Source organism: Maylandia zebra, linkage group LG22 (genome assembly GCF_041146795.1).
Source record: "Maylandia zebra isolate NMK-2024a linkage group LG22, Mzebra_GT3a, whole genome shotgun sequence".
NCBI classification, from domain to species: Eukaryota; Metazoa; Chordata; class Actinopteri; order Cichliformes; family Cichlidae; genus Maylandia; species Maylandia zebra.
Window position 1 is genome coordinate 30,837,507 of NC_135187.1, and position 19,939 is coordinate 30,857,445.

The 19,939-nt window shown below is 40.0% G+C and overlaps 1 protein-coding gene across 1 annotated transcript in view; it reads left to right on the forward strand.

Annotated features, from left to right (window-relative positions):
• Nucleotides 1-19,444, forward strand: part of LOC101484917 (hippocalcin-like protein 1) — a 53,153-nt gene extending 33,709 nt beyond the window's left edge. Inside the window, exons 2-5 of the mRNA XM_004563691.5 lie at nt 950-1,118; nt 6,513-6,794; nt 11,073-11,178; nt 16,930-19,444. Coding sequence (XP_004563748.1) covers nt 1,023-1,118; nt 6,513-6,794; nt 11,073-11,178; nt 16,930-17,027 — 582 coding nt within the window. The 5' untranslated portion in view covers nt 950-1,022 and the 3' untranslated portion in view covers nt 17,028-19,444. The remainder of the gene's footprint in view (nt 1-949; nt 1,119-6,512; nt 6,795-11,072; nt 11,179-16,929) is intronic.
• The last annotated feature ends 495 nt before the right edge of the window (nt 19,445-19,939 follow it).

A 19,939-nucleotide genomic window follows, 5' to 3' on the forward strand; every position in this document is an offset into this window, starting at 1 on the left:
AAAGTAAGGAAACAAAGTTAACAAGCACAAGTTTGTTGGACCTTTTTTTTTTTACTGAAAGATGTTACAGTGCAGAACTATATAAATGTTTGTATAGAAAGCTCTACCACAAGAAATACCACAAAGACATCATTTTAAATGAGGCAACCACTGCATTTCAACCCTAATTGGTGGCAATTTAAGGTATATTTAGTTTTTTTCCCTACTGTTAAAATCTCTTACTCTATGTATTTAATCTTTAACCACTATTGCAATGTCCAAATTGCCTCCAAAGTACCTTCATTACATTATTAATAGGTAAATGAATCGGATTTTATACAAGTGATGTACTCCTTTTCTTAGTAATGGTTTTATTGTTTAGTTGAATCATTGAAATCGCATTTTGTGCAGCAGGTTGATCTGACATGAAGATTAGGAGATCTGAAGGCACACACCACACGGCTGATTTGACACACAAACACGCAGCTGGCTAAATAATCCCATAAAAATGTGATCAGTGGGCTAGCGCTTGACGTCACCGGGGCACGCTCAGGATTATTTAACGTTTTGCGACTGTGATGCGGCAGTTTAAAGACTTGCGTAACATCTCGTGTCAAACGGACTGGGAAACAATACCGTCACAAGGCTTGCTTTGATTCCATTAAAAGACTTTGTGTGAGTTGCAAAGCTGTGCTGTCTGTTTGGAAGTGTCTATGTTACTGTTCCATGGTTTGCCCGATCATTTTATTTGTTCAAGCAGAAAGCAGCTGCTGGTTTTAATTGTAGCCAACAGTCGACTGTGCGAACCCTCTCTTCTAATCCCTCATATGTTTTGTTTTTGTTTTTTTCGTCTGTTGCCGAGCAGCTTTGGTGACGTTGCGCTGTTTGCACTTCTCAATTGTCACTCGAGTTCACCCTCCTCTCTTCTTAATTGTTGCTGACCTCCCGTTTCCTTATCTCTGATTGACAGGTGTGAAAAGCAGCCTGGCTAGTGCTGTAGTCGCTGTTGTTGTCAAGGAAACCCAAAGTCCCATCCCGTTGCCATGGGGAAACAGAACAGCAAACTGCGGCCAGAGGTGTTGCAGGATCTCCGTGAGAATACCGAGTTCTCCGACCACGAGTTGCAGGAGTGGTACAAGGTGCACAATTCACACCCTGAACACTGTGCAAAAGTCTCGAGCCCGCCTTCAACTCTTTATACTCTCCTTCCAAGGAGCAAGACTTTATTGTAAATTTTTAAAGTGGTCTTGAGCAATAGTTCTCCAGGCTTTCTGAAGGTGTTCAAAGTTTTTCTTTAGACATTGACTCATTTTCACAGGAATGCTTTCTCTTGTTTGTTGAGCCACATAACCCTGACGTATGATTCATTCTAGGATAAAATGGCACCTAATGCCACCTAAAGGCAGCAAACCTGTGTTGTGTCTACACATAACAGACCGCAGATCAGTAGATGAACAGTATCTGAAAGTCACATCCCTAAGAAACAGAACAAAATCCAGCAAAGACCTGACACAGGACCTGAGATGCCTGAGAGATTACAGCTGGCTCTTCAGCTGTATTTTGTGTATCAATGTGTACAGAGGAGGTCAGGATAGAGGTACAGATAGTCTGTGGCTGCATCCATCTGTAAAACATGATGGAGGCTTTGTCGTGGTTTGGGGCTGCATTTCAGACAGTTGTGTCAGGGATCTTTTGGATGATGATGGAAAAGATGGAAAAGTACTATCTGATTTTGATCCACCATTCAGTACCATCTAGAAGGTGTCTGATTGGCCACAGCTTCATTTTAGAGCATACAATGATCATAAACAAACTGCCAATACAGTAAAAATCCTTCCTGGTAGAAGAACTAACACAATGGAACACTTTCAGTCATGGATTGGCCTCCCCAGAGCCAAAAATCCAATGTTTTGAGGCAATGTGGGATCATCCTAACAGACAATAGAACAAAAGCCAACATCTAAAGAAGAGCTTTGACTGTCTTTCAAAGGGTTTGACGAACTATTCCCAAAGATACTTGATAAAATGATAAGGAAGCTGACCTAAGAGAGTTCAAGCTGCGTGGGAGAGTAAGGCTAGTCATACCAAATATTGACTTTCAAGCTCATTAAAACTATACAAACTTTAAATTTAAAGCTTTAAATACTGTATTTCTAATTGTGTTCCCACATGCTGCAATAAATTGCTGCATGAGAAGGAATGCAGAAAATAAAAAGAAATGGTGAATGGCTCAAAACCTTTGCACAGTACTGTACTATATTATAGCTGTAGTCTTACACTACTGTACTTCTAAGAGAAATACTGTATTTTTTTGTTTTGCAGATTTATATTGAATTGTATATAATGACAGATCTGGTATTTATATGGCATCTACATAAAATGGACCAGTAATACTAATATAACTATAAGAGGTATCGTTTGGCATAGATGTTTATAAAGCCGTACGATGAAGCCAACAGCAAAGAACCAAAAACTGCAGTTTCTCAAACGGCCATCTGAGGCTTGAGGCTCAACTTTAGTACAGAAATAAACTGCCCAGGTTCTCTGCATATGGCAACTGTGCAGGCGGGGGTTTTTTTTTTCAGTTCTTCCATTTAACATTATACAGGAATAAATGTTAGCTATTAATGAGGGTGGGGCAACTTTGAGTTACAGAATAGTGCTCACCTCAGGCAATTTATCTCTCTTAAATTCTCTTATTTGTGGTGTCGGTGCCTTTTGGAGCATATTCACTGAAGTTATCCAGCAAATAATATGGATTTCAGTTTGGTTATTATACAGACAGATTGTCCAACAAATCCATGATCCTGTGTTGTTTGTTGACTTACAATCTTTTATTCGATCGTGGGATATCTTGATGCATGCTCGATCATCCATGTAAGCAAATCCCAAAAGGCTGATTCTGTTCATCTGGACGTAGCGTTTTCACTCATCTGCAGGTTTCCTCAGCCTTCAGTGGGCTGGTTTCAGTTATTGTGCAAATGTACTTGGGGAAACCTGCAGTCAGCTAAGACTGAAGAAGTTACTTGGATGAGCGACGAAACGTTTCTCCGATTGAAAATGCTACGTGCAGATGAACAGAATCAACCTTCGTGGGATATGTTACTTGGCTTAAATACAGATACCAGGTATCTGTACGATCTACTCATACAATGCCAACTAAGCTTGCTAGTGTTAGCTGATAACACAACCATTTTTGTCAGATTCTTTGGCTATTTGGGAGCAACACAACTAGCTAGCAACTAGCTCAGGGGTGGGCAATCTCAGTCCACGAGGGCCGGTGTCCCTGCAGGTTTTAGATGTGTCCTCAAACCAATACAGCTGATTTAAATCTAAATTTGCTCCTCAACATGTCCTGAAGTTCTCCAGAGGCCTGGTAACGAACTAATCATGTGATTCAGGTGTGTTGACCCAAGGTGAGATCTAAAACCTGCAGGGACACCGGCCCTCGTGGACGGAGATTGCCCACCCCTTATAGCTGAACGCATTAGCAAACTAATAAAAGCAATAACCCGGAGCATAAAGATGAATAATCTGGTCGATTTAAGTAGATTCGTCACCTTGCATGTGACACAGCACAATCGGATCAATTGGTGTTAGAAAAATATTCAATGTTGCACCTTTAACTACCGTCTGAACAGCATGGCTTGAGTTATCATCTTCTGATATCAAAGTTGCATGTTTTAAAATAAGTCTCTTTACCTATTGTTTCTCCAAAATCAGAATCTTCCTGATCTTCAAACATTTCAAAAGTGCTTTGGATCCTTTCATTGTTGGTAAAAATAAGTCCTAAACTAGGCAAATATGTCACACAGCAGAGTTATGATTTATATCACGATTGTTAGGACATCCTTGCGTCTTCTGTACAGACATGTTTCTATCTGTGATCTGTAACACTGACAGCAGTCTTATCTCCGTCCACCACAGAGCACTGTCTAAACCCAGTCCTTTATTCAGTGGGGAGCTTAGCATTATGAAATGCCACAGTGACCTGACCTCACAAGTTATCTCATCTTATGCACATGGATATATGTGTAGTGGCTGCAGAGCTTTACACGTGGGTTAAACCTATGGAACAGCTGTGCGTGCTGTCCTGAATAAGAGTTGTACAAGTTAAAGCCCACCCCTCACTGACCTGTCACAGTGGTCACAGCTCTCAGCAGATCAACTGCTTCTGAGTGTGGGAGATGCTGGATGCTTCACTAAACACAGTGAAATTTTGAACACTGTCAATTAAAAAATATTTATTAGGAGCACAACCCTGCTGATTTTTCCCCTCCAGTTGTGAGTAGAAATCCCAGCCATCAGAAATGGTTTTGTTACCTCATTGCCTCTATTTTAAAGGTCTTTGTAAAAGAGCTTTATTTCTTTTGAACAAAGACCAGGGATAGAAGTGACTTTTACCTCCCTTTTTTTCCTCAGGCACAATTCCGCTTTATCAAATGTGAGGGCTTGAATAGAAGATAGCGTTGGCTTTTCTGATCCAAGACTAAGCTCCTTTTCAAAATCATTCTTATCAGAATAAGAAGTTAAATGATTGAAAATGTTACTACTCAAAGTTTTGATTGAGAAATTTGATCTCTGACTGTTCTGATGTTTTGAAAAAGTTATGTTAGTTTCCTGGCTTCTTGCATATACAGTTGTGGTCAAAAGTTTACATACACTTGTAAAGAATATAATATAATGGCTCTACCGAGTGTCCCGTTATTTCTAAAACTCTGATTTTTCTCTGATAGAGTGATTGGAACAGATACTTCTTTGTCACAAAAAACATTCATGAAGTTTGGTTCTTTTATGACTTTATCATGGGTTAACAGAAAAAAGTGATCACATCTGCTGGGTCAAAAATATACATACAGCAGTGCTAATATTTGGTTACATGTCCCTTAGCCATTTTCACTTCAATTAGGCGCTTTTGGTAGCCATCCACAAGCTTCTGGTTGAATCTTTGACCACTCCTCTTCACAGAATTGGTGCAGTTCAGTTAAATTTGATAGCTTTCTGACATGGACTTGAAAACATGTGGACAATGCTGTTCAGCATTGTCCACATGTTTTCAATGGGGTTTAAGTCAGGACTTTGGGAAGGCCATTCTAAAACCCTTATTCTAGCCTGACTTAGCCATTCCTTTACCACTTTTGATGTGTGTTTGGGATCATTGTCCTGTTGGAACACCCAACTGTGCCCAAGACCCAACCTTCGTGCTGATGATTTTAGGTTATGTTGAAGAATGTGAAGGTAATCCTCCTTCTTCATTATCCCATTTACTCTCTGTAAATCACCAGTTCCATTGGCAGCAAAACAGCCCCACAGCATAATACTCCCACCACCATGCTTGGCTGTAGGCATGGTGTTCTTGGGGTCAAAGGCCTCACCTTTTCTCCTCCAAACATATCGCTGGGCATTGTGGCCAAAAAGCTCAATTTTTGTTTTGTCTGACCACAGAACTTTCCACCAGAAGGTCTTATCTTTGTCCATGTGATCAGCAGCAAACTTCAGTCGAACCTTAAGGTGCTGCTTTTGGAGCTAGGGCTTCCTTCTTGCACGGCAGCCTCTCAGTCCATGGAGATGCAAAACACGTATGACTGTGGACAATAACACCTGTGTTCCAGCAGCTTCTAATTCTTGGCAGATCTGCTTTTTGGTGATTCTTGGTTGACTCTTCATCCTCCTGACCAATTTTCTCTCAGCAGCAGGTGATAGCTTGCGTTTTCTTCCTGATCTTGGCAGTGACGAAACAGTGCCATGCACTTTATACTTACAAACAATTGTTTGCACTGTTGCTCTTGGGACATGCAGCTGCTTTGAAATGGCCCCAAGTGACTTTCCTGACTTGTTCAAGTTAATAATTCACTTTTTCAGATCCATGCTAAGCTCCTTTGACTTTCCCATTGTAGCGTTTGTGGGCGTTTGTATCCAATGAGCCCTATTTAACTGGCCTAAGAGAAGTCAGCAGCTGTAGTCACTCATAATCACTCACAAGTTAAGAGGCCATGCTATGAAGCTCAGTTCACTGACAACTTTGTAAGTCACCAAAATTGCTAATTCATGTTGCTGTATGTATATTTTTGACCCAGTAAATGTGATCACTTTTTTCTGTTAACCCATAATAAAGTAATTAAAGAACCAAACTTCATGAATGTTTTTTGTGACAAAGAAGTATCTGTTCCAATCACTCTATCAGAGAAAAATCAGAGTTTTAGAAATAACGGGACACTCGGTAGAGCCATTATATTATATTCTTTACAAGTGTATGTAAACTTTTGACCACAACTGTATGAGCAACACAATGCTGAACTGCATACTGCATTTATTACAACAGCAAGGCTTTATAATAGAAGAGTCCAGGTACTAGACTGGCCTATCTGCAGTCCAAAATAGACACTGATCACCTAGAATTCAATGCATTTTATGCAGCATCCCAACTTTATTGGAATTGGAGTTGTTTTATATTATTCTATAGACATAAAGAAAAAGTTAAAGGTCTTATTTTGAACCCTGTCTCACCTAATATCTGCTTTTTTTAACCTCAGGGTTTCTTGAAGGACTGCCCCAGTGGAACCTTGAATGTGGAGGAATTCAAGAAGATCTACGCCAATTTCTTCCCGTACGGCGATGCCTCCAAGTTTGCCGAGCATGTCTTCCGAACTTTTGACACCAACGCCGACGGGACAATAGACTTCCGGGAGTTCATCATTGCCTTGAGTGTGACGTCACGAGGAAAGCTGGAGCAGAAGCTTAAATGGGCCTTCAGTATGTACGACCTGGATGGAAATGGGTATATCAGCCGCGAGGAAATGCTGGAGATTGTAGAGGTAAGCAAGGGAAGCTGGTTAGTTTTGGTGGAAGTAAACACTTCTTCTGGCCTCAGGTGCTGGTGGAGGGGTTGTCACATGTAGACCATGCGATTTCTCTCAAAACCTTCCGTTATAGCTCATTATGACACTTTTATTAGGGCCACAAGGTTACTGCCATTTAAAAGCAAACTGTTGTTGCAGTGCTATCTACTGCATTTAGCTAGGTCACACATCACATTTACCTCTTGACTGTATACGCTTACCTAATTGCATAGTGAGTTGATGTTGGTGGCATCTCCCCCACCACATAACCAACAACAAGCTAATTAACTCCCTTTAAATGGAAACTCAGGCTAGATAAAAAGTTAGCCATGGCAGTTTTGAAGTTGTAACACTGGAATCATTAGTAGCATCCTAGTTTGCGAACATGAATTAGAGTGCCTTAGCAGCTCACAGACACTTAGTATCATCACTAAATAATATAAATACTTGTGCAAAAATACTTTGTCATCTCCCTAGCAGGCCTTTATATTAGTGCTGTCAGCATTAATCTCGTTAAAATGACGTTAACGCCATAACCGCGGCAAATCTCCGTTAGCAAGTTACCGCGGATCACCCCGTGCGTGGGGCTGCAAGGTGTCAACGTGTTAACGAGCTAACCGAGTACATTAAATCATGAATGAAATCACTAATGTAGACTCTACAGTATGCTTGCCAAATGTGTAGAAGATCCCTTCTTATCTGTAGCAGTTGTAGCTCAGGATATAGAGCGGGTCGTCCACCAGTTAGGTGATACTCAACCCCCAAAATTGCCTGTGATGGACCTGTGGGCATGCTATGCGAATGTAGCTTGTAGTAAAAAGCACTCAGTAAGAGTAGTAAAGCACTTTGATTTATGGTCCATTTCAAATTCTAAATCCCCAAACCTGATTTCATTTTCATAAACACACATCATGCGACTGAAACAGGAATGTTCTTGAATAACTAATTTGATCTCACCAGGAGTCTCAGTATGTTTTCTTGCTTTTTCCTGCTTGTTCTTTCCATTGGTCCTTCAAATTTTCATCTAGCACATGGTGCAAACTACATTACAGTTTGTATTGATCAGCCAATCACAGAGATTTATACAATACTAAGAAAAGACAGAGCACCTTTAATAAATACTCCCATTAGTTATGTTAAGTAAGTTAATGCATTCATTTAAGTATGTGGATGAATGCATTAACTTACTCTAATAGGCACCCTGAGTGCAGCATTGGCACAGGCAACAGTTTGCAGGAAGGCTGTTAAGTAGTGCTGCATCTAATCCTTTCACTGTTGAAGAGAACAAGCAGAAGGACTCATATGTCAAGATATTGGACTGAGGATCTCGCTGTGTATTCTGTGTGTGTGTGTATGCACTTCTGGATTCTCATGGATTAGCAAGTTAAATTTAACTTGAGTTTATCCCTGAGTGTGCAGAATGCTAGGATTATCTACAGGCTCACTGAGGTTACACACCGTTAGGGAAAGGAGGGGACCATTATGTGCTGAGAGTGAGCAGGAGAGTGGAAGGGTCATGACTGAGGTCAGATTTGTTTTACACCACATTATCAGATTAATAAAAGCTCTACACTTTTGCTGATCAATGGACGTGTCCATCATTATAACCACAATTTCAATTTCTTGCATATTGTGAGTTGTATGTGGGTGTGGACACACAGGAAGGAGAAAAGGACTCGTGCAGATTGGTTAGACGGAGAGATCGAGGTGGAAACGACGTTCAGCAGGTCAGGGTGATTAAAGATAGATATTTGCTAACAAGCAAAAGTTTGCTGAGAAAATGGAAGGAGCAGTTTGAGGAGCTGATGAATGAGAGAATGGGGAAAGATGGTGAACTGGGAAGTGCAGAGGATTAGTAAGGAGGAAATGAGGGACAGAGGGCGGTGGACTTACTAACCAAATTGTTCAACACAATCCACAAGAGTGAGAGGATAACTGAGGAATGGAGAAGCCTGCTGCTACGGATTTTCAAGAGGTGTCATGTGCAGAGCTGTAGTAGTGATGAGCCAGCCCAAGAAAATATGGGAAAGAGCTGCTGATGCTAGGTTGAGAAGAGAGGTGACGATCGGTGAGCAGCAGTGTGGCTTCATACTGACAAAGAGCTCTACAGATCTGATGTTTGCTTTGAGAGTGTTGATGGAGAAGTGTAGAGAAGGATCTCCACTGTGTCTTTGTGCATCTAGAGAAAGCAGATTATAGGGTGCTAAGGAGTGTCAGGAGGGAGAGATGTATGTGAGGGTGGTGCAGTGCATGTATGAGAACAGCAAAGACATTGGTGAGGTGTGCGGTAGGAGTGGCAGGGAGTTAACCCTAACACTAACCAACATGGAGGTGGGATTACATCAGGAATGAGCCTCTTCCTCTCCAGAGGGTTGGTGTGACAGAGGAAGATGTTAGTGATAGGCTGAGATATTCAGATGATCTGCTGTGGGGAATCTTAAAAGCAACAAGCTGTGCCCTTCAGTGAATCCTTTACAGACTATGGCCTTGCTATGGTGGAGTCGCTTTTTCTACTCTGGCACAATTAAAATTGGGTGACTTATTAACAAGTATCATAACTGCTCTTCCAACATATCTTTTCTGTGAAATTCATATTTTAGAGTCCACGTCTTTACTCATAACCTGAATTTGAGTAAACACCTGCAGTTCAATCCAAATGTGATTTTTATCAATTCTATTTTTTTGTGTAAACCTTAATATTCACATCCATGAAATGTGCTAAAGATATATAATCCAAAGTTGTAATACCATTTTGTACCACAAGATGGTGCAAAGACTCACTATAATATTTAATGTAACCAGCCAAATCGATTGAAAACTGAGCGCGGGAGGAAGTAAGAGGAATATCAAAACATCTCAACCATCTACAGTCATTCATCTCAACACAGTCAGTTGTAAAATGCTGCCCCCTGGTGTTTAAAGTTTTTTGTTTTCCTCAACAAATGCAGGGATAACGTCCACATCCCAAACCGTGAACTTGTGTATCACAAAACCCTGTTTTCTCACTAATTTTCTTATGTTCATTTTATTTTATTTTTTAACTTTCTAGCTACCTTAGTAAGTCAGCTTAGGACAATATTAATCAAATATTGAGCTAACGCTGGTTTGAATGCTGTTTGTCTGTCTTAATGATGGATGGATGCTACAATATGCCCTTAAAATGGTATAAAGTAAGAGTACAGCTGGGCTCCATTTCAACTTGAGCTGATATCTCTGCAGCAAAATCCACAGACATCTTGGACATAACGTCATCGCTGTTGTGTCTTCAGATTCTGTTGTGGTCCCGAGTCATTAGTGAGCCTTCCTGGGAAGCACATCTGAGGATACCTCTCATTACAGGGAGCCACCTGGCACACCTGTTGGCATTAGCTTGACATTCATTGTTGGTGAAAAGATAAAAGGAGCCAACCATGAAACTGAAGGGTTGTTGCACACTAATGATGGCATAGCTGAATCATCTGTGCTCAGACTTAGGGCAGTTAAAATACCTGATTATTTCTGTGTGCCTGACGCCTTTGTCACTATTTTTCTCCTTGGAGTTTTTTTCCCACAGTTTTTTGAAGGACGGTGTGGGCATGAGACTTTACAGTCAGAGGAGATAACATTTTAGAGCCAGTGTATCTTTCTAAAAAGCACAGAGGGCTCATTTCCTGCGAGCTCCCTGCCTCTGTGACGATGCTCCTGCGACACCGATCTACAGTTGCTTTTACACCCTATACTCCCAGCGGAGGAGATTTAATAGGCACGTAAGCTGATTTTAGATCTGCGCCTGAGGCCAGCTGATACTCGGAGCTTCTCTTGCAGAGGTTAATTTAATGCTATCAGGGGACGCGGCGTGCTCATATCGGTCAACAGATAAAGATGTATGAAATCAATAGTGTAAGCCCTGCTTGTAAGCCCTCCGTCCCTTTACCCCGCTGCCACATGTGACCCATGTCACCGTGGCGCGATGGAGCGATTCTATAGGCACACAAACGCTGCGTGGGTATTTCTGGAAAAGCTGCCCAGGGAGCAGCTCTTAGTATCAGGAGCAACAAATGTCAGTGAATCATGTGGACTTTCAGAAAGGCTGTTTATCAGCATCTTGAAAGCTGCAGTGACTTTGTTTTTTTTAGTTCAGTTATGTTTTACTTCTTTCCTGCTGAGTCTCCTTAATGGGTCCCTGCTGGCTTGAATTCACTTATCTTTCTTGTTCTCCTGTCACCGCCCACCCAACCAATCTCTCTCTCCTTCTTTTTCTCTCTCATCTCTCAGGCCATCTACAAGATGGTGTCATCTGTGATGAAGATGCCAGAGGATGAATCCACGCCGGAGAAGAGGACGGATAAGATCTTCAGACAAATGGACCTCAATAATGATGGTGAGAGGAGGAAATGGCAAAAAGGAGGGTGCTGGGGAGAGACAGAAAAAGAAATGAGGGTAGCGCTGGGTGAATGTGACAAGATCATCTTTGAAATGTGCTAATTTTGTTGGGGACAAAAGACTTTGTACAGAATTCAAACAGCATATATGTGTCCAACATTTACAAAAAAAAAATGTGGCTTTCATTCACACGTGAAAAACAAACCATTTTGTGTGTGCGCGCATGTGTTTAATGAAAGCAATTAGTCTTTATGTGTCATCTTCTTGTTAGAATAGCAATAAACAGTGCAGATGAGGCCAGAACTATTAGCCATCGTCTGAAATTGTATTTGACTAAAGTATTTCCCAAGTGCTGTCAAACAGAGCAAGGGTTTTTAAACACAGCTCTTTGAAGGTTTGATTTTGGATTCTTACATTATTTTTATTTTTTTACACAAAAGCAAAATTATTTACCCCCCACCCCTCCCCCCTGCCGTTAATTATCAGCCCCCTGATGGTAATAGATACTTGTTGGTATCTTTTTTTGCTGGATAACAGTCTGCAGTCATTTGCTGTAGTCTCAAAAACACTTCTGAGCTCTCCACACTCCACATATTTTCAATGCAGTGCAGGTTGATGCAGCTTGGGGCTTTGTGACTTTAGGAGGTAGTGCTTCACCAGGAGCGACATATATTTTGGGTACTTGTCATGATGAAGGACAAAGTGCTGATCCAGACCTGGTTTTACTGCTGACTGCTTGAGGCTTTCTTTCAAAATCTTTACGTCCTCCTTTCTTCATGATTCCTTCCACCTTCATGCATTTCTCAGTTCAAGATGTGCTGAAGCATCCTCACAGCGTAAGACCCCCACCACCGTGTTTCACTGTGCTGAGGGTTTTCTTTGGGCTGTGCATCCCTCCCTTCTTTCTCCAAACATAAGAAACACCCTGTGGCCAAAAAGCTCTAGTTTCATCTAATCTGACCAAAGGATGTGCTTCCAGTACGCATAGTCTTTCTCCAGGTTGTCCTCATATGGAAAGAAATATGTCTCAAAAGAGTTGCAAATATGGACGATATGATATAAAGCATAAACTAAGATTCACGAATGTGTCCAATGATTTATCTTTTGCTCAGCTCACAAATCCAATAATTTTCTCTTTCAAAAACCTTTCTGTGCACAAAAATGTGTAAAACTACACGTACCATCTCTCGCTCACTCACAAAACGTGTGGCGAATTACCAGATGCGCACAGATCACGCCGCATGAGACTGATTTAACGCACAAATCCACAAATGTATGCTGCTTTCAAGTCCCAGTGTAAAACTGGGACATCTTGCCTTCCACTGTATAGTTGAGGGTTTGTTTTCTTTTTGTTTTGCTACCATTACCACCATGATTATTCATTACACTAACATTAATGTTAGCCTGCCTTTATTAGTGAATGGTGACATTAACATTAAAGTGTTATTCCACATTATTTGCCTTAAATATATATTCAAACTATACAGAGATTAGTTAGCATACACTCAGTCCAGAGGATGATCCACAATGATGTACAATCGTGGTGTTCCATATCTGCAGCTGAGCACTGGCTGACTTTTCCCAGAGGAAGAACGTCCAGCATGTAACACCAGATTATTTAAACCACATATTAACCTTTATAGGCTGCTGTATAGTATCTGTAATTGTAAGTCATGTTTTCTAGTTTGTTTTTGTTAGAAAAAGAAACATCAGGTATACAGTGGAAGCCCAGATGTTCCAGTTTTACACTGGGACTTGAAAGCAGACATATTTCTATCTATATCCTTAGCATACTTTAATGTGGTTTGAAGGTGTGTCTTCTGCAGAAGAGCAGTTTTTCTTGGTCTGTAACCTCTGCAGGGTTCTAGTGGTTGTCTTCTTTGAGACTACAATTCCCAAAGTGGTTATGAGAGTCATCGTGTCTTGGCAGATGTTCTGGGCTCTTCAGAAACATCTCTCACAAGTTTTCTTTCCAGAGTCTGAAATCTTTCCTCGCTGAAGTTTTTATACTTTGTGTAAATTGGAAGATAACCATGGTAACTGTAATTTTGTCTGATATTGTGTGCAAAAAGAAATAACTTCACAGACTATCACTGCCTATTGTTGTGCATCCTTTATGGCCTTGGCTTCTTCCAGCATGCACCAAATCCCAAAGCAAAAGTTATGTGAAAATGGTTTCATTGGCATGGGGATGTGGCTTTACTGTTGGCTGATTGACAAATATATTGGTTATCATTGGTTGACAGATCTTTGTTGAGATATTTTACTAAAAGCTAAACTTTTGGGTAGGTTTATCCTACCCAAAAAGCATTTCTAAGGCATTAACTGCAACTCTATGTATAACGTAAGCACAATGAACTGTGGGTAAATCTGCGAAGTCAACAACAAATTCAGACATACCAAAAGTGTTTGCCAAAGAGCCCACGTGTACGTAAAAACTTGGGGTTGGAACAGACATAAGCCCAGACTGATTTAGCAGGAATGCAACTCAAACTCTGTAAGTCTGAGAGTGTGGACATTGGGATTGGGCTTCAAACTCCATGACGCAGAGAAGTAAGGGTTTAAAGGCTGTAATGATGTAGCTGCACAGGAAGAGGCCAGCAGTAATAAAAATTAGAAAAATGTTGCAGTAACTGTCGAAATAAACACTGGATTGATTCAAATATGATTTAACCATAATTCTGACATAAAACACGAAAGATCGTTACATGATTCTGAATAAAAATCTTCCACTTGGTTCTAGTGTTGGTTCTATTTATCTAAAAACAGAAGAAAAATGAAGGCAAGAAATAAAATACAAAGAAAAGGAAGATGAATGGGATGTAAGGATCTGTACTTATGCCTTACCTACCTCCATTAAAAGCTAACTACATAATTGATGAAATACATATACAAATACAAGACAGACTACTCTCACATGCTTGGGGGCAATTAGCTTAGCCTCGCATAAGAGCAAAAGAAGGAGCAAGTGTTTATCAGGTGGTTTCTGCTGGTGTAAAGATACACACCAAACACACATGTATCATTATACATATATATTCTATTATACATTATAGCATTAGTAAATGTTCAGACAAACTGTTTTCTGGTTGAAATTTTATGCTAACATAAGCTGCTACAGAAATGGAATTGTCAAAGTTCCTGAACAGAAACACCACAGCATGTATGTAGTGTTCAAGCTAGCATAAAACAATTACATGATCATAGCTAATGCCACTAATGGAGAGCTAACTACATATTTGAAGCTACACTAGTGTTTTGGTGCCACCATGTTTTTTTTGTTGTTGTGGTTTTGTTTCCTGCCAGAAGCAAAGAGCGCTAATTTATCAGCTATTGCTAGCAAGCTTGGCTAACTGCCACTACCCGATCCGTACCAGAAACAAGATTGGTACCACGCATGTGCAAAAGGTGTCTACTTCTGGCCGAAGCTTTTTACGATAGTTACGGGTCAGAGTATCTGTTAAGATGTTAAGAATAATAAGTATAGCTTAAAATGTTTGCAATAATGAAATATTTCAATATAATTTAGACAAAAACTAAAACTAAAACGACAGTTACGGATCAGGACTCCCCGATCCTTACTGAGCATGTGCAAAGTTGGACTGTACAAATTGGTCTACCCGATCCATACCGCCCATGTGCAAAGTTTTCTTCTTCTTCTGTTTTGTTTAATGGCAGTTTACTCCCCAGTGTATGAGGATACTGCCACCTGCTGACCGAGTGAATGAGCCCTATTGTAAAATGAACTAGCATCATTACAAACGCGTGTTAAATTTGATTTAGTGATAGTCGTGTGTTTATGCTTGTCTGTGTAGAGAGGATTGTTGGAATAGTAATGATGATGTCAGCTATCACTGTCAATTGTCATTAAACACTTAATCTGACTGATGAATCTTCACGTGACATATTACTAAGTCAGTATTATTAGGTCTGTAATTAGGCGCCATTCTTCATACTTTACGGCGCTGTTGTTCAATTGTGGGACGATCTCTGTTGAGGAGAAAAGCATTAATTTGTTTGTATACGAATTATCCATTGTTTAAATGTCCCGGGCAGTCGAAAAGGAGGCAGAGCTGTTGAGAAATGCTATGAGCTAACTGGGCGCTAACCGTGTCACTCAAATACATTAACTGTTGCAATCTTGGCAAAGAGAGGAAGTGACGTAAGATGTGCGCATGCGTGGTACCGATCAGGTTTCAGGTACGGATCGGGTAGTGACACTAACAAGTAGCACTGATAAACTGTAAGGATACAATGTGCAGACACATTGGCTAATTGTAGTCTGATAATCCAATAAAATGCTTCAAAAGGTGCATTTTAAACAGCCCAAACACACACACTGTATATTCTGTAAACATACATTTTAATTCTGTAAAGTTGGCCATTTCACACGGAAATACCATTTTTCCCACTTGTATATTTGAGGAGGGCGTTGAATACATTAGTAGGTTAGTTTGGAATGTGCACTATCAACTAGTCACCAGCTGTAGTATTGTGTAGAACAAGCAAATATTTGTGGACATGACTTTGTTGAGGCTGACACACCTCTTTATCAGAACATTAGTTATAGTAACAGTGTAGGTACAGAAGCTGATACTTCTTAATCATACTTCCCTTGCTCACTCTTTTTCAGCATATTACCAGTGTTGGTCAAGTTACTTGAAAAAATTAATCAGTTACTAATTACTGATTACTTCCCCAAAAAAGTAATCCCGTTACTTTACTGATTACTTATTTTCAAAAGTAATTAATTACTTAGTTACTTAGTTACTTTTTAAAAACACGATTTACAACCTGAATAGGTGATAAAGCAATAGATCTTTCAGCCCAATTCTACTTTTTCTACATAATCCATCATACAAAATGTAATCAAATGGAAAAGTCTCTTTTTAAAACTTGTTTTATCAGTTTTAATCTTTTAACTTTATGCATCAAGCAAATATTAAATTATATGCAACATTCTCTGACTGGAAGAAATTTGTTTAATATTTAAACCTATTTTCTGCACATTCCAGCATATAAAATAAAATATTTTTTTGTGTTTACACTCAGTCTTTCAAATAGATGCAAGTAAAACACAGCAGGAAATAAATAAAGTCAAAGACTAGCGGTCCTGTTGCTCTATTTTCACCTGTAAAGCAGGAGTAGGGTAGGCGGAGGTTTACCCTGGTGCAGGTGTGCCGCAGCGGTCAGTGGAAGAATCCGCGAGTTTCTCTGCGAATTTCCCATTACGTCGTAGCGCACTCGGTGCTTGCTTGGAGGTTTAGGGGTTTTTTTTCGCTGTAAAAAGAAGTTTTCTTCCCACGCACAACGGATTCTAATATTTTTGTCACTTTTTATGGAATCAAACTTAAAGTAAGGTCAGTACTTCCACGCTTAAAAAGCTGCACGCTCATACTCTCTCCCGCACTCGATATATGATCCATTGTTGATCTGCACACAGCTGTTGTCACGAACGTCGCACTTGCTTACGTCACTGTCATGAGACATTCTCGCAAAAAAACCACGGTTTTAGTAACGCAGCGTTCCTACGGGAAAGTAAAGGTAATCTAATTATCGTTTTTGCAATAGTAATCCCTTACTTTACTCGTTACTTGAAAAAAGTAATTGGATTACAGTAACGCGTTACAAGTAACGCATTACTGCCCATCTCTGCATATTACACACATTCATCTTCAAAATATCTCCACAAATTAATAACAGCATTTCTTTTGTTTTTGTTCTTCTTCTCTCCCTGTCTCTCCTGCAGGCAAGCTATCCCTGGAGGAGTTTATCAAAGGTGCCAAAAGTGACCCCTCCATCGTTAGGCTACTCCAGTGTGACCCCAGCTCGGCCTCCCAGTTCTAAAACTGTCCCTACTGCAACCTTCTTTTTTTTTATCCACAACTTTGCTCTGTTGCTCTATTGAAACAGTCAATCAAATCAATGCATGATGGTTCTCGTCTCTGATATCTTTCTGTTGTTGTTGTTACTGTGTGCAAGGATGATAGAGGAGGATAAGGAAAGTCGTCACTGTCATTTTACGTTTATGTTTGGGAGAATGAAGGGACTAGGTATGACTGACAGAGACGCCTGCTAATGTTCCATAATATCTGTCTCTCTCTCTCTGGAGCGTTGGATTTCCAAGGAGCTTGTGACGGCGTGTAGATGTTTGTTTGTTTTTTTCTTTTTTCCGCAGGGAGAGGAATCAGTTCCTACTCCTACACATATGCACATGTAGATGTACATCATGTATATACTGTACGCCTGTATATCATAAGATAAAGTGCATCTGTCTTCATATAGGGGCGCACACTCTTTGCCATTGAAAGGCAGTATTATGTAGCGTAGCTTCCTGGTGGTCCATCTGAATGGGCAGTTTAAGGGGGTGGGATTTCTTTTATTTATTTTTTTTTTAATTTAAAATGCTTTTTATTTTCCTTTTGTACATACTGTTTTCCTCCTTCATGGTTTATTTATTCAGTTTTTATTCTCATTATTGCGCTTTTACTTTGATAATATCGAGATGATCAAATTCCAGTTTACAGTGACGGAGAGAGAGAGAGAGAGACAAAACTAGTCAAGATTGACCTCTTTGTGGACTCGAGCGGAGGAATTCCTGTAAAATAACGGGATCCCATTTGTTGCATTTGATCAATGACACCAGTAGCACATATCAGTCGAGCCGCCATTTGTTTATATAAAGTATGGCTGTGCATTTGGGTCTGAATGCGTGTGCGTGCATGTGGACACACACACTGTATGCTTGAGGCTAACTTTTACAGTATTATCTTGTTGTGTTGTTTCTTAATTTGTAAGTATTTTAAAGTTCTTTAACGATGAGCAGTAAACTTAAGATAGCTGTAACCGTTCGCTATACTACTGCATGATCCTTCGAACCCGGCGACGACAGAATCCACAGACACAGTTTACGCACAGCGGTAACTTTTTGTAGCTCTTCAGCCTCCTCAGCATGGACCCCAGGCAGAAATGATTCGATATTTGTCTTGCTCTGGGACAGCACGGGCCTCCTACCCCCGCGCTCTCTTTTCCTCTCACAGACCGAGAACTCACTAAGGGCTTGTTCATCACTCTCTAGCTTAATGATTTTTTTATTATTATTATTTTTTAACCTCCTGGATTAGTCTGCTTGCAGAGCAGTTAGATGAAGGGACGTGTTTCACAAGATTGCAGCGAGTCCGGAAATGTGTTCTAATTTGGATCTGTTTGATCTTATTTATAGAGCAGAAAGAATGTTGAATATATTTTAAAAAATTTAAAATTATAAACTTGTCTCCTGTATCAGTGACAAATAAGTATTGTGCGTTGTTGAGGTTTTAAAAAGACCAGATGCAGTTGTGAAGAAGACCTGAACCTGAAATAAACATAGTCACTGGTTGCAGCACGGCCAGCACCATTCTCCTTTATCACACCTTAAATGCCCCGATAGTCAGATCACTATTGCCCTCTTGTGTTTTCAAGGTAAAACACACACACTCAAATTGAAGCAATGGGACAAAGCTAACAGAAAATGTGTGGATATGGCGCATAAGGAAGTTGGACTCAAGGATATCAGTTTGTCATGATGGATTTTGTCATCATGGGTGTCGTGATGAGCAAAACACAAAATCACGTTAACGGTATTTCAATAGTTATAGAAAATAATGCTCTCGGTCAAATTTTTTGTCTTCTTTAATGAACACAGCAGGGAGGAGGTAGGAATGTAGTCATGAATTCATAAATACTCAAACAACATTGATATTTTATTTTTAAATATCAGGATTATTGTTAATTCAAAGTTAGCATGGCACCTCTGGCCTGTAATATTAGTTTCAATGGTGTGTTCTGCAGACAGAACGCCAACACGTTGTTGTCTCCTTTCAATTTTATCTTGACATCATTAGCCAGAATTTAGCTAACTTACTGAATACTACTGTAGCAGTGGGGGCTGAGAGTCGTCCTGGTGCTGCTGCATCTATGTGACATTTAACTAGTACCAAACACTCGCACAGGAGCTTCCTAACCAGCCGCACCTCTGCTTTGGGGATCCTTTAGTATCACTGCCTTCTGCTGGTAGGATAAAGAACAACAGTTGCTACTCTCTGATCTATTACAGTGTAATCCTTTTCTATTCTCACTGCCTCTGATAAACTGGTACTTTGTGTTGGATAAATACGAACCTCCTTTCTTCCTTCCTACTTTTCTGTTGCATGAAAACCTCATCTGAGGATGTCATGTTTATTCTGTTGAACCTGAAATCGAAATATATGTGTTTCTAAGCTGCACGTGTGCACTGCGTCCTCATTTGTGGTCATTTTGGATACGTGTGGAAAACGTTAAAACAGGGGTCGACATACAGTCTGCTTTTGTCTTAACTGGATCAAACCAATGAAACTCTGTGAAACTGCTTAGAGTTGTAAACCACTGACATTGTTATCATATTAAAACATTTAATTATCTTAATATAGGAATAAGACGCTCAATTTTAACATTATGTCTCATTTTGTCTACATGATATAGAAATGTAGAATGCAGTTTTAAAGAAAAACATCTGCTAGCATTAATCTTTGGGCTTAAATTACAAGGGGAAAAAAAATCAGCAGAAAAAAGTAGGTCATTGCCCAGACGGTCCTCTAATTATGGAGCAGAAAGATTTTTGTTAATTCACATAAAATAGCCTTTTTTTGCAGACCCATTGTACAAAAAAAAAAAAAAGAAAATCCAACATTTATTCCTTTCTCTCCTTTTTTTCTAAGCAGCTCAGTCGACCGAATTGGGAG